Source organism: Tachyglossus aculeatus, unplaced genomic scaffold (assembly GCF_015852505.1).
Source record: "Tachyglossus aculeatus isolate mTacAcu1 unplaced genomic scaffold, mTacAcu1.pri scaffold_126_arrow_ctg1, whole genome shotgun sequence".
Lineage (NCBI taxonomy): Eukaryota > Metazoa > Chordata > Mammalia > Monotremata > Tachyglossidae > Tachyglossus > Tachyglossus aculeatus.
This window is the reverse complement of record NW_024044855.1, coordinates 597,651-612,801: the sequence shown is the minus strand read 5'-3', so window position 1 is coordinate 612,801 and position 15,151 is coordinate 597,651. Positions and strand designations below refer to the sequence as shown.

Here is a 15,151-nt window from a genome sequence, read left to right as displayed (position 1 = left end):
AGGGCCGGGGGCAGAGACAAGCTAATCAGGTTGAACGCAACCCATGTCCCATGTGGGGCTCACAGTGTTAATCCCCATTTTACAGATGAGGGAACTGATCCCCAGAGAAGTTGTTTTATCGACCTATCTACGTACATCTCTCTCTCTGTGTTTCTATCCAAGGTGATAATAATTCTAACTATGGTATTTGTTAAGCGCTTACTATGTGCCGGGCACTGTTCTAAGAGCTGGGGGAGATACAAGTTCATCAGGTTGTCCCACGTGGGGCTCACAGTCTTCATCCCCATTTTACAGATGAGATAAATGAACCCCAGAGAAGTATTAGCGTGGCTCAGTGGAAAGAGCACGGGCTTTGGAGCCAGTGGTCAGGGATTCAAACCTCGGCCCTGCCAATTATCAGCTGTGTGACTTTGGGCAAGTCATTTCACTTCTCTGGGCCTCAGTTACCTCATCTGTAAAATGGGGTTTGAGACTGTGAGCCCCCTATGGGGCACCTTGATCACCTTCTTACCTCCCCAGCGCTTAGAACAGTGCTTTGTACATAGTAAGCGCTTAATGAATGCCATTATCATTATTATTATTATTTTATCGATCTATCTACGTACATCTCTTTCTATAAGTTTCTATCCAAAGTAATAATAATTTTAACTACGGTATTTGTTAAACGCTTACTATGTGCCAGGCACTGGTCTAAGCGTTGGGGTAGGTACAGAATAATTGTGTTGGGCACCCTCCCTGTCCCACATAGGGCTCACAGTTCTTCATCCCCATTTTACAGATGAGGTAACTGAGGCCCAGAGAAGTGAAGTGACTTGCCCAAGGTCTCACTGCAGACGAGTGGGAGAGCTGGGATTAGAACCCATGACCTGACTCCCAGGCCCGGGCTATAGTCACCGAGCCCTGTTGATATAATCAGGCCCCCCAAGTGGCTCAGTCTAACAGGAGGGAGGACAGGTGGCGAATCTCAATTTTGCAGATGAGGGAACCGAGGCACAAAGAAGCGGAGTGACTTGTCCGAGGTCACCACAGCAGAAAAGTGGTGGACTGCTTTAATCGTAGTCTCCCAACGAGTGCAGTGCGGGGCACACGGCGGATCGGCCTGGAGGATCCTGAAAGGAATCAACGTCTTCTGACGAACTTTCCCCTGAGGAACAGCCCCACTCCCCGCTGGATCTCATGGTTCCTCAGGCCGTAGATGGCAGGATTGAAAACCGGAGGGACCACTGTGTACAGTAAGGACGCCAAGGGGTCAGAGGTGGATGGGGACTGGGAGGTCGGTTTTAAATAGGTAAATATGGAACTAAAATAAAATAGGACGACGACGGCAAGGCGGGGCAGGCAGGTGGAGAAGGCTTTGGCCCGGTTCTCGGCGGCCGGCATCCTCAGCACGGCCCGGACGATGCACACGTATGAGAGGACGATGATCATGAAGCACATTAAACCCAGAGATATAGTGAAGGCGGTAATCTCCACCTCTGTCACGTTCAGACCAGAGCACGAGAGTTTTAGCAGCTGGGGGATGTCGCAGAAGAACTGGAGGATCACGTTGGACCCGCAGAAGGGGACGGGGAAGGTGGCGACCGTGTGCATGAGGCTGGAGAGGCCTCCGCTGAGTCAGGAGGCGGCCGCCATTCTTCCGACAGGCCCCTCGGTCCATGATGGGGTCGTAGCGCAGGGGGAGGCAGATGGCCGCGTAGCGGTCCTAAGACATGCCGTGAGCAAGGTCACCTCGGTGAAAGCGCCGAAAATAAAGAAGAACATCTGGAGGACACAGCCCGCCAAGGAGATGGATCTGTTGTCGGTCAGGGAGTTGCAGATAGATTTGGGGACGGTGTCGGAGATGAGGCAGAGGTCGAGGGCGGACGTGTTCCTGAGGAAGAAGTGCATGGGGGTGTGGAGGCGCCGGTCAAGGACGGTGACAGCGACGATGAGGAGATTCCCCGTCAGGGCCGCCAGGTAGACCAGGAAGAACAGCGTGGCCTGGGCCAGCTGCAGCTCCCGGATCTCCGAGAATCCCAGGAGCAGGAATTCCCTCATCGTGGTGAGGTTGTCCATGTCCTCCTTGGAGATCCTATGGAAAACATATCTTCCGTGAGCTGAAACCCAATTTCCAATACCCCCGGAGGAACTATTTCACCCTGTGACTGGGAAAGAACTGGGGCCGGGGGGAGTGGATTGCCTACATTGACTGGATGTTTTCATATCCACATCTGAACGTAGATGAACATCTAGATAAGAAAGGAGAAAAGCAATAATAATGATAACGATGATATTTGTTAAGCACTTACTATGTGCCAAGCACTGCTCTAAGCGCTGGGGGAATACAAGGTGATCAGGTTGTCCCACGTGGAGCTCACAATCTTAATCCCCATTTTATAGATGAGTTAACTGAGGCCCAGAGAAGTGAAGTGACTTGCCCAAGGTCACACAGCCGATAAATGGATGAGGCTGGATTAGAACCTACGACCTCTGACTCCCAAGCCCGGGCTCTTTCCACTGAGCCACGCTGCTTAATACTCGAGTGTAGGGACAAAATCGTAAATGTCAAGGAGGTCAATGCAATTCTACTTGCCATCAACCAATCACTCACGAAGATTTTAGTGCTTAGTCTGAGCACAGTACTGAGTATTTGGGAGAGTGCAGTAGGGTTATTAATAATAATAATAATTATTATTATGGTATTTGTTAAGTGCTTACTATATGCCAAGCACTGTTCTAAGCGCTGGGGGAGATACATCGTCCCACATGGAATTCACACGTTTAATTCCCATTTTACAGATGGGGTAACCGAAGCACAGAGAAGTGAAGTGACTTGTCCAAGGTCACAGAGCAGACAATATTAATAATAATGATTGTATTTGTTAAGCGCTTACTATGTGCCCAGCACTGTTCTAAGCGCTGGGGGGATACAAGGTAATCAGGTTGTCCCATGTGGGGCTCACAGTCTTCATCCCCATTTTACAGATGAGGGAACTGAGGCCCAGAGAAGTGAAGTGACTTGCCCAAGTTCGCACAGCTGACAACTTGCACTTCCCAAGCGCTTAGTACAGTGCTGTGCACACAGTAAGCGCTCAATAAATATGATTGAATGAATGAATGAAGTGGCAGAGCAGGGATTAGAACCCACAACCTGTGACTCCCAAGCCCGGGCTCTTGCCACTCAGCTACGCTGCCTTATCTGCCCTCAGGAATTTACATAGTAGTTGTGTTCATACACACAAAAATAAATTAGAGGTTGTTACATCGCGGTCCACCTCTAGACTGTAAGCCCGTTGTCGGCAGGGATTGTCTCTCTTTATTGTTGTCTTGTACTTTCCAAGCGCTTACTACATTGCTCTGCACACAGTAAGTGCTCAATAAATAGGATTGATGAGGGAATGATAAGGTCAATTAGGGACGTGGGGATTCGTGACTCAACTTTACCGATTGAACAAGCCACGGTGTTCAGTATTATAGCAAGAAAACATTTTTTATTAGAACATTTATTAGAAGGCACGAATCGTTAATCTTAAAGTATTCATTCAATCTTGTTTATTGAGCGCTTATTGTGTGCAGAGCACTGTACTAAGCGCTTGGAAAGTACAATTTCTGTTTTCATTAAGCCCTCCACCCCAGGAGTGATGAGATACGACAAAAATATTAAACCTTCCAAGACAGAGGGCACGAGATTTCAAATAGGGCAACAGGATTACCTTGTATAATAATGATGGTATTTGTTAAGCGCTTACTATGTGACAAGCACTGTCCTAAGCTCTGGGCACTGTTCTAACCTCCAGGGCTTAGAACAGTGCTTGGCACGTAGTAAGCGCTTAACAAATACCATCATTATAGAGAAGCAGCCAGGTTTAGTGGAAAGAGCCCGTGTTTGGGAGTCAGAGGTCATGGGTTCTAATCCCGGCTCCGCCACTTGTCAGCTGTGTGACCTTGGGCGATTCACTTCACTTCTCTGGGCCTCAATTCCTTCATCTGGAAAATGGGGATGAAGACTGTGAATCCCACGTGTGACAACCTGGTCACCTTGTATCTACCTTAGTGCTTAGAACAGTGCTTGGCACTTAGTAAGCGCTTAACAAATACCATTATTATTATTATTATTACTGTGTGCAGAGCACTAGCCTAAGCGCTTGGGAAGTCCAATTGGGCACAAGATAGAGACAATCCCTACCCAACACTGGGCTCACAGTCCAGAAGGGGGGAGACAGACAACAAAACAAACCAAGTGGACAGGGGTCAGTATTCAGAGTGGTCTTCGGTCAGGCCGCTTGATAAGAGGAAATGAGGGACATCTTATTTAACCAGTTATGTAACAAGCTTCAAACTAGACCCCTTCACTTGGCATGCTGTTTAGTAAAGGTGTGAAATGCAGCCTTCGGAAGTAGAGGGAAGCAGTGGGCAGCGTGGCTCAGTGGGTAGAGCAGAGGTTTGGGAGTCAAAAGGACCTGAGTTCTAATCCCGGCCTCACCACATGTCTGTTGTATATATATTTTATATATAGCACTTGCATATATTTGTACAGATTTATTACTCTATTTATTTTACTTGTACATATTTACTATTCTATTTATTTTGTTAATGATGAGCATATAGCTGTAATTCTATTTGTTCTGACGATTTTGACCCCTGTCTCCATGTTTTGTTTTGTTGTCCGTCTCCGCCTTCTAGATTGTGAGCCCGTTGTAGGGTAAGGACCGTCTCTATCTGTTGCCGACTTGTACTTCCCAATCGCTTAGTACAGTGCTCTGCACACAGTAAGCATTCAAGAAATGAGATTGAATGATTGTTCTGTGGCCTTGAGCTAGTCACTGCACATAGTAAGCACTCAGTAAGCATGATCCAAGCGCTTAAGACAGTGCTCTGCACACAGTAAGCGCTCAATAAGTATGATTGAATGAATGATGGATCGAACGAATGAATAATAGTAATAATAAGGATGGCATTTGTTTAGCGTTTACTAGGTGCCAAGCACTGTTCTAAGCACAAGGTGATCAGGTTGTCCCACGTGGAGCTCCCAGTCTTCATCCCCATTTGACAGATGAGGTCACCGAGGCACAGATAAGTGAAGTGATTTGCCCAAATTCACACAGTGGCGGAGCTGGGAGGAGGAGGAAGGAGAGGAGGAGCAGCAATGTGGGCTAGTGGTTAGAGCCCACGCTTGAAAGTCAGAAGGACATGGGTTCTAACCTCGGCTCTGCTGCTTGTCTGCTGTGTGACTTTGGGCAAGTCACTTCACTTCTTTGGGCCTCGGTCACCTCATCTGTCAAATGGGGATTGAAACTGTGAGCTCCACGTGGGACAACCTGATCACTTTTGTATCCTCTCCAGTGCTTAGAACAGTGTTTTGCACATAGTAAGCGCTTAACAAATGTCATGAGTGTCATAAATGTGAGCCCACGGGGGGCTCACAGCCTTAATCCCCATTTTACAGATGAGGTAACTGAGGCAGAGAAAAGTGAAGTGGCTGCCCCCAATCACACAGCGGACAGTAATAATAATAATGTTTATTAAGCGCTTACTATGTGCAAAGCACAGTTCTAAGCGCTGGGGAGGTTACAAGGTGAACAAGTGGCGGAGACGGGATTTGAACCCATGACTTCTGCCTCCAAAGCCCGGGCTCTTTCCACTGAGTCACGATGCTTTTCAAGAAGAAGAGGAGGAAGAAAAAAGAGGAGGAAGAGAGAACGAGGAGCAAGAGAGGAGAAGCAGGAAGAGAGGATAAGCAGGAAGAGGAGACAGGAGAGGAGGAGAAGGAAGAGAGGAGAAAGAAGAGAGGAGGAGGAAAAAGAGGAGGAAGAGAGAAAGAGGAGGAAGAGGGAAAGAGGAGGAAGAGAGAAAGAGGAGGAAGAGAGGAAAAGCAGAAAGAGGAGAAAGGAGAGGAGGAGAAGGAAAAAGAGGAGAAAGAAGAGGAGGAGAAGGAAAAAGAGGAGAAAGAAGAGAGGAGGAGGAGGAGGAAAAAAGAGGAGAAAGAGAGAAAGAGGACGAAGAGAGGAGAAGCAGGAAGAGGAGAGAGCAGAGGAGGAGAAGGAAAAAGAGGAGAAAGAAGGGAGAAGGAGGAGATAAAAGAGGAAGAGAGAAAGAGGAGGAAGAGAGAAAGAGGAGGAAGAAAGAGGAGGAAGAGAGGAGAAGCAGGCAGAGGAGAAAGGAGAAGAGGAGAAGGAAGAAGAGGCGAAAGAAGAGAGGAGGAGGAGGAGGAAAAAGAGGAGGAAGAGAGAAAGAGGAGGAAGAGAGGAGAAGCAGGAAGAGGAGAAAGGAGAAGAGAAGGAAGAAGAGGAGAAAGAAGAGAGGAGCAGGAGGAAGAGAAAGAGAGGAGGAGGAGAGGAGGAGGAGGAGGAGGGGGATGACTTGGTCACTGGTCACTTCCCCCCAGGAAGCCCACCAAGCGTGACGGTGAACTTACCAGTCACCGAGCCTCCCCTGGTATCTCTTCACCAGCCTCGGTTTCCCCACTGACAGAAAAGAGACAGGACAAACTAAACCAGACCAGATGCTAAGGGCTCACAGGGTGGTGGAGGTGAGCTCCAGGGGCGACAGGTTCTGGGCCCTCGTATCTACCCCAGCGCTCACTACAGTGCCTGGCCCCTAGTAAGCGCTTCGCAGCTAGGACAGTTATTAGGGTTGGGAAAACGAGGCTCTTCTTCTTCTTGGAGCCTCTGAGTTGCAGAGGATCAGCTCGGTGAGGTGAGGATGGGAGCCCCAATTCCTGCTCATGTGGTTTTGAGGTCTTTCGGTTCAGGATTTCCATCTCTAGGGAGGGCACCCCGGATCGAGGGGGAGACTCTGATTGGCCCCGGGGTGTGTGGGGGGAGAACGGCCCCAGCATCTCTCCTTGGAGAGGGTCTCTGAGGAAGGATCGGAGAAGCAGCGTGGCTCAGTGGAAAGAGACCGGGCTTGGGAGTCAGAGGTCATGGGTTCAAATCCTGCCTCTGCTCCTTTGGGCAAGTCACTTCACTTCTCTGTGCCTCAGTTCCCTCATTTGTCAAGTGGGGATGAAGACTGTGAGCCCCACGTGGGACAACCTGATCACCTTGTATCCTCCCCAGCGCTTAGAGCAGTGCTTTGCACAAAATAAGCGCTTAACAAGTGCCATTATTATTATTATTATTATTGTTAATAGGTGATATAAGTCCAAACTGGCTACCAGGAGCAGAGTAGCCATCCATCCATCCATCCAGCCCTTATCTACATCTCTCGGTTTGGCATCACGTAGGAAAGACATTCAGTGGAAAAAAGATCACTTGCCTCTCTCTGGACTGGAACGTCCCCTCCACCCCCTGGACTTTGGGGTCAGAGGTCATGGGTTCAAATCCCGGGTCTGCCACTTGTCCGCTGGGTGACTTTGGGCAAGTCACTTCACTTCTAAGGGCCTCAGCTACCTCATCTATCAAATGGGGATGAAGACTGTGAGCCCCCCGTGGGACAACCTGATTACCTTGTAACCTCCCGAGCGCTTAGAACAGTGCTTTGCACATAGCAAGCGCTTAATAAATGCCATCATTATTATTATTTTAATTTTTTATCACTATATTTGTTAAGCGTTTACCACATGCCAGGCCCTCTACTAAGTGCTGGAGTAGATATTTTGTTAATTAATTAATTAATTCAATCGTATTTATTGAGCATTTACTGTGTGCAATGCACTGTACTAAGCGTTTGGGTAGTACAAGTCGGCAACATATAGAGACGGTACTTACCCAACAACGGGCTCACAGTCTAGAAGATGTTAATGATGTACGTATAGCTATAATTCTATTTATTCTGAGGGCTTTGACACCTGTCTACCTGTTTTGTTTTGTTGTCTGTCTCCCGCTTCTAAGCTGTGAGCCCGTTGTTGGGTGGGGACCGTCTCTGTATGTTGCCGACTTGTACTTCCCAAGTGCTTAGTACAGTGCTCTGCACACAGGAAGCGCTCGCTAAAGACGACTGACTGACTGAATGAATAATAACAATAATAATAATAATAATAATAATAATAACAATACTAATGGCATTTGTTAAGCACTTACTATGTGCAAAGCACTGTTCCAACCCCTGGGGTGGATACAAGATTATCAGGTTGTCCTACGTGGGGCCTCACAGTCTTAATCCCCATTTTACAGATGAGATAACTGAGGCCCAGAGAAGTGGTGTGACTTGCCCAAAGTCACACAGCTGACAAGTGGCGGAGCCTGGATTTGAACCCATGACCTCTGACTCCCAAGCCCGGGTTCTTTCCACTGAGCCACGCATGTCTGTTGTGTGACCTTGGGGAAGTCACTTCACTTCTCTGAGCCTCGGATCCCTCATCTGTAAAATGGGGGTTAAGACTGAGCCCCACATGGGACAACCTGATCACCTTGTATCCCCCCGAGCGTTTAGAATAGTGCTTCGCACATAGTAAGCGCTTAACAAATGCTATCATCAATATTTAAGCACTTTACATTCGCCCCACCCTTATTTATATATATGTACAAATAAATAAATCACATAGATGTCCGTAATTTCTTTATTTATATCAATGACTGTCTTCCCCTCTAGACTATAAGCTCGCATGGGCAGGGCACGTGTCTACCAACTTTTGTTGCATCGCACTCTCCCAAGCGTCTAGTACAGTGCTATTCACCCCGTAAGATCTCAATACATACGATTGACTGATGCTCTGGCCCCTGGATTACAGTCAAACATCCCCTCATTGACCCCAGAGGTGACCAAGTGGGACTCCTGATAACGATGATGACAGTAATAATAATAATGATAATCATACTATTTGTTAAGCGCTTACTCTGTGCCAAGCACTGGGGTTAGGGACTAGCTTTCCCCCCGAGGCTCCTCCCTGGAGGGGAAGCAATGATGTCTGCGCTAAACTCTCCAGGCCCCATCCCACACAGCCCCAGGTTCAGTGCCCACTCGGTGCTTAATAGATAATAATGATGGTATTTGTTAAGTGCTTACTATGTGCCAAGCACTATTCTAAGTGCTGGATGAAACTAATGGATCGAGGTCATTTTCAAGCTATCAGCATAATCGACACTTTCCCAGGACACCCAATTAACACTCATTCATTCATTCAATCGTATTTATTGAGAGCTTACTGTGTGCAGAGCACTGTACTAAGCGCTTACGAAGTACAATTCGGCAACAATAGCGACAATCGACACTTCCCCAGGATACCCAGTCAACACTTTTCCTTTAAGGCTTTAAAATGCTAAGAAGGAGCCCACAAGGAGCTTACGCTCTAATTGATGACGATGATGATGATGGCATTTGTGAAGGGCTTACTATGTGCGAAGCATTGTTTTAGCCCGGGGGGAGATACAAGGTAATCAGGTTGTCCCACGTGGGGCTCACAGCATTAACCCCCATTTTACAGAGGAGGTCACTGAGGCACAGAGAAGTTGAGTGACTTGCCCAAAGTCACCCAGCTGACAAGTGTTGGAGCCGGAATTAGAACCCACGACCTCTGACTCCCAAGCCCGGTCTCTTTCCACTAAGCCACGCTGCTTCAAGTGGGGAGAAAGATACAGAAGTTGTGATTATGCACACAGATATATTATGTACACACATATGTATGACTATATATACATACAAATGTGTGTATATACTTGTATAAATATATGTATATATTTATTTATACATTCATACGTATGTTTAGTCATACATTCAGTGGAAAAAGGTCATTTGCCTTCCTCAGGTCTGAAACTCCCTCCTCCACGTTTATTCAATCGTATTTATTGAGCGCTTACTGTGTGCAGAACACTGTACTAAGCTCTTGGGAGAGTACAAGAGTAGAGAAGCAGCGTGGCTCAGTGGAAAGAGCTTGGGCTTTGGAGTCACAGGTCATGGGTTCAAATCCCGGCTCCGCCACGTGTCAGCTATGTGACTTTGGGCAAGTCACTTCACTTCTCTGGGCCTCAGTAACCTCATCTGTAAAATGGGGATGAAGACTGTGAGCCCCCCATGGGAGAACCTGATCACCTTGTAACCTCCCCAGCGCTTAGAACAGTGCTTTGCACATAGTAAGCGCTTAATAAATGCCATTATTATTTATTTACAATATAACAATAAACAGAAATATTCCCTCCCCCCAGTGCTATTCTCCCTCATCAATATAACAATAAATAGAAACATTCCCTCTCTCCAATGCTATTCTCCCTCTTACCAGATAAATTAATGGGATTTATTGGGCGCTTACTGTGTGTGGAGCACTCTACTAAGAGCTTGGTAGAGAACAAAATTACAATACAACAGAGTTGGCAGATGCATACCCTGCTCACAACGAGGTGACTGTGAGTTCTGTGTGGGACAAGCGGGCTAAATCCAATCTGATGATCCTGTAACAACTCCAGTGCTTATCCCAGGGCTTGGACCCTTAGTAAACACTTAGTAATTAATCCCCTGGAATCCTGAAAAGTGACTGAGGGGAGTTGGCACTTCCATCCCCCCCACCCCACCCCGGTCGTTCTCTAGGTAACGCTGCGTTCAGTTGCCATGACGACAGGATCCTCCCGCTCCCTCGCTTCCCCATCAGTTTCCCCCTGGGCCCTGATCCCTCGAAAAAGCGCCATAAAATGTCCCAGTTCTTTCACGGCTGACACACTGCGGAGATTGTGAGGTGAAATTCGCCTGTCGGGCCGGGGAGCTTTCTGGCCTCCCCCGAGAGAGGGAGAAGGAGCCCATCGTCCTCAGTACCCCCCGCTCATTCTACACCAGAAAGCCCCGGGAAAGGGAGGGAAGGGGCGAGGTCGGATCACATCGGCACAGCCATCCTGCATTAGCCTGCTCGACCGTGGTGAGATCCCCTTGGAGGCAGGGTCCTGGCCAGAGGAGGAGGACAGAGATGGGTCCCCACCAGAAAGGGAGGCTAGAGACGGGGTTCTATCCGGAGGAGAAGGACAGGACAGAGTCTTGATAAGAGGATGGGGACAGAGATGGGTCCTGACCTGCGGAGAAGGATAGAGACAGGGCCCTGGCTAGAGGGGGATGGATACTTATAAGCAATTCTCAGGATCTCGCACAAAATGGCCAACTTCACGCCCGCGACTGAATTTCTACTCCTGGGATTCTCGGAGGTCCGGGAGCTGCAGCTGCTCCAGGCGGCGCAGTTCCTCCTGGTCTACCTGGCGGCCCTGACGGGGAACCTCCTCATCGTCGCCGTCACCGTCCTCGACCGGCGCCTCCACACCCCCATGTACTTCTTCCTCAGGAACCTGTCCGTCATCGACCTCGGCCTCATCTCTGTCACCGTCCCCAACTCCTTCGTCAACTCCCTGATTGACCGCAGATCCATCTCCCTCCTGGGCTGCATCACACAGGTTTTCTTATTGATTTTCTTTGGCTCTGCGGAGATGGCCTTCTTCACGACCATGTCCTACGACCGCTACGTGGCCATCTGCCTCCCCCTGCGCTATGAGGTCGTCATGACCGGAGGGGCCCTCTGGACGATGGCGGCCGCCTCCTGGCTCAGCGGAGGCCTCTCCGGCCTCATGCACACGGCCGCCACCTTCTCCGGGCCCTTCTGCGGGTCCAACGTGATCCGCCAGTTCTTCTGCGACATCCCCCAGCTTCTGAAGCTCTCGGGCTCCACTGCGGTCCTTACAGAGGTTGGGGGCACGACCTTCACAGTCAACCTCTCCGTGGTGTGTTTCGCTGCCATGGCGGCTTCGTACATCCACATCTTCCGGGCCGTGCTGAGGATGCGATCCGCCGAGGGCCGGGCCAAAGCCTTCTCCACCTGTCTGCCCCACCTCGCCGTCGTGATTTTTTTTATATCGACTTCAGGATTCGCCTATCTGAAGCCTCCCTCAGACTCCCCCTCAACGCTGGACCTTCTGGTGTCCATGTTCTACTCCGTGGTGCCTCCGACTCTGAACCCCCTCATCTACAGCCTGAGGAACAGGGACGTGAAGGCCGCCATCTGGAAGACTCTGAGCGGGTGATCATCTGACCAGAATCATTTTTCTTTTTAGTGGAATTTGAAAAGCACCGAATTAAGCTCTGGGCTTGATGATGATGGTATTTGTTAAGCGCTTACTATGTGCAAAGCACTGTTCTAAGCGCTGGGAGATACAGGGTGATCAGGTTGTCCCACGTGGGGCTCACAGTCTTCGTCCCCACTTTACAGATAAGCGAACTGGGGTACAGAGAAGTGAAGTGACTTGCCCAAGGTCACACAGTAGACAACTCAGGTCCCTTTACTCTCAGGCCCGGGGTCTTTCCACTAGGCCACACTGCTTCCCCATCCTGATGAGAATAGTAATGGTAGTAATAGCTGTAGGAGAATAGTGATAATAATAATGATAATGGCATTTATTAAGGGCTTACTATGTGCAAAACACTGTTCTAAGTGCTCGGGAGGTTACAAGGTGATCAGGTTGCCCCACCGGGGGCTCACAGTCTTAATCCCCATTTTCCAGATGAGGGAACTGAGGCAAAGAGAAATTAAGTGACTTGTCCAAATCACAGAGCTGACAATTGGCGGAGCTGGATTTGAACCCCTGACCTCTGACTCCATAGCCCGGGCTCTTTCCACTGAGCCATGCTGCTTCTCAAGTAGTGATAGTAGTGATGGTAGTAATGAAAATAGTAACAATGATTGTATTTAGTAGGTGCTTGCTATGGGCTGAACATTGTACAAAGTGCTGGAATAGATACAAGATCATCACTATTTTACAGATGAGGAAACCAAGGCCAGAGAGATTAAATGACTTGCCCAAAGGTAAACAGCAGGCAAATGGTGAAGCTCGGACTTGAACCCAGATCTCTTGACCCATGGTGATATTGTTGGAATAGTAGGGGGAGTAGGAGTATTACTCTTCCTCCTCCTCCTCCTCTTAGTACAACTACCACAGTGCAAAGTAGCCATCACTTGGTGAAATGATTTATAGTAAATTCTTGGAAAATTTCAACCGACAGAAGTGACACCTTCCCTATCAATAAGAGAGTTCCTGGGATGTCGGGAAGAAATTCATTCATTCATTCATTCAATCGTACTTATTGAGCACTTACTGTGTGCAGAGCACTGTACTAAGCGCTTGGGAAGTACAAGTCGGTAATATATAGAGACGGTCCCTACCCAATAACGGGCTCACAGTCTAGAAGAGGGAGACAGATAACAAAACAAAACATGTAGACAGGGGTCAAAATCGTGAGAATAAATAGAATTAAAGCTATATGATAGAATTAAAGCTATATGATAGAATTAAAGCTATATGATAGAATTGAAGCTATAGAAATAGGGTACTCTGGTCTTTGCCTAACCCCCAAGGCTCTGTACCCCTTGCACAAATCTATAAATTATATATCACAAATTATTTATTTATAGCAATGTCTATTTCCTCCTCTAGACAGCGAGCTTGTTGTGGGCAGGGAATGTGTCTTCCAACTCTGCTGTACTCTACGGTGTTTGACACATAGTAAGTGCTTAACAGGTTCCGTAAGACGAACAAACAATATGCTGGAAAGCGCCTCAGACTCTGGGGGTGACAATTCCCCTATCCGGTGAGACCCCATATAGGGGAATACCTTGGAAGAATAATGAGTGGCAGTTGACCAATCTAGCCCACAAGGCCTCATCAAACACAGCACATATTTCCCAACAACAATCTGAGAACTTTGGGCCCCTTGATTCATATTCTGAGGGAAAGGAAGGCCCCGGGCATCCAGTACAGTGCTGTGCACCTAGTAAGTGCTCAATAAATACCACCTATTGATTAACTGATATAGTATCTCTAGACTGTAATAATAATAATAGTAATAATGGTATTTGTTAAGCGCTTACTATGTACAAAGCACTGTTCTAAGCACTCGGGGGATACAAGATGATCAGGTTGTCCCAAGCGGGGCTCACAGTTTTCCTCCCCATTTTACAGATGAGGTAACTGAGGCCCAGAGAAGTGAAGTGACTTGCCCAAAGTCACACAGCTGACAATTGGTGGAGCCGGGATTTGAACCCATGACCTCTGACTCCAAAGCCCATGCTCTTTCCACTTAGCCACGCTGCTTCTCTCTCACCGTGGGCACAGAACGTGTATTATGCATTGCTTTGTGCAGTGCTCTGCACACTTAAGAAATACCACCGATGAAGGTGAATAGGCAGCGGTGCTGAGGAAAGAATGCCCTCTCCAGAGGTCATTCAATCCCTCCCCCTGCGACCGTGCACCCCGGAGGGTGTGGAGAGATCTCTCCTTCCCGGGTCTCAGTCTCCCACCCTTTGATGGCAGCAAACGTCCATTCGGGAGATCTGGATCTGCAGGTGACCAGAGTGAAGAAAAATCTGCGTCTCCGACATTGTCATGTTGTTGTGCAGCCGAGACGCAGCGCGACTCACTTCTCTGGAAAGTCCCCATCTCAGGTCCCACTCTGTATTGGCACCCATGCCCATCGCCCTCGCCAGTCGGTCCCTCCTCAAACGCCCAGCGCCACCCGACTCCCTCATCCCTCGCCCCTAATGACCTGGCCACCCCTTTTATTGAGAAAATTGTCACTACAAACCCAACAGCACTTAGGTACCTATCTGTAAATTATTTATTTGTATTAACGTCTGTCTCCCCTTCTGGACTTTAAGCTCATCGTGGGCAGGGGATGTGTCTGTTAATTGAGAAATTGTACTCTTCCAGGTTCCTGGGAGTCAGAGGTCCTGGGTTCTAATCCCAGCTCCGACAACTGCTTGCTGTGTGATCTTGGCAAGTTACTTAAGTTCTCTGTGCCTCAGTTTCCTCAACCGTAAAATGGGGACGCAATACCAATCTTCCTTCTTACATAAGACCGTGATCCCCATGCAGGACAGGGACTGTGTCCGACCCGATTGGCTTGGTCCCAACTCAGCGCTCAGAACAGTGTTTGACAAGTAGTAAGTGCTCAACGATTTCCATAAAACAAACAATAAGCTGGGACGCTCCTCAGACTCCGGGGGAGACAGTTCCCCCACCCAGCGAGACCCCGTAAAGGGGAACACCGTGGAAGACTCGTGAGTGGCACTTAACCAATCTAGCACGCAAGGCCTCAGCAAACACACGACATATCTCCCGGCACCAATCCGAGAACTCTGGGCCCCTTGATTTATATTCCTGGGAGGAGGAAGGCCACCGATAAAGAATAATCGCATCCCTCAACCAGACGCAGACCGGCCCAACTGGAGGAATGTAATCCTTGCTTTATCTCACAGAGCAAGGACAAACAC

At 48.5% G+C, this 15,151-nt stretch overlaps 1 protein-coding gene across 1 annotated transcript; it reads left to right on the top strand.

Moving 5' to 3' along the window:
- Nucleotides 1-11,390: 11,390 nt before the first annotated feature.
- LOC119922830 (olfactory receptor 14J1-like) lies at nucleotides 11,391-13,486 on the top strand. Its single transcript, XM_038742454.1, has 2 exons — nucleotides 11,391-11,856; nucleotides 13,476-13,486. Exons 1-2 carry the CDS (start codon nucleotides 11,391-11,393, stop codon nucleotides 13,484-13,486), a joined length of 477 nt encoding a protein of 158 aa, XP_038598382.1.
- Nucleotides 13,487-15,151: the final 1,665 nt, after the last annotated feature.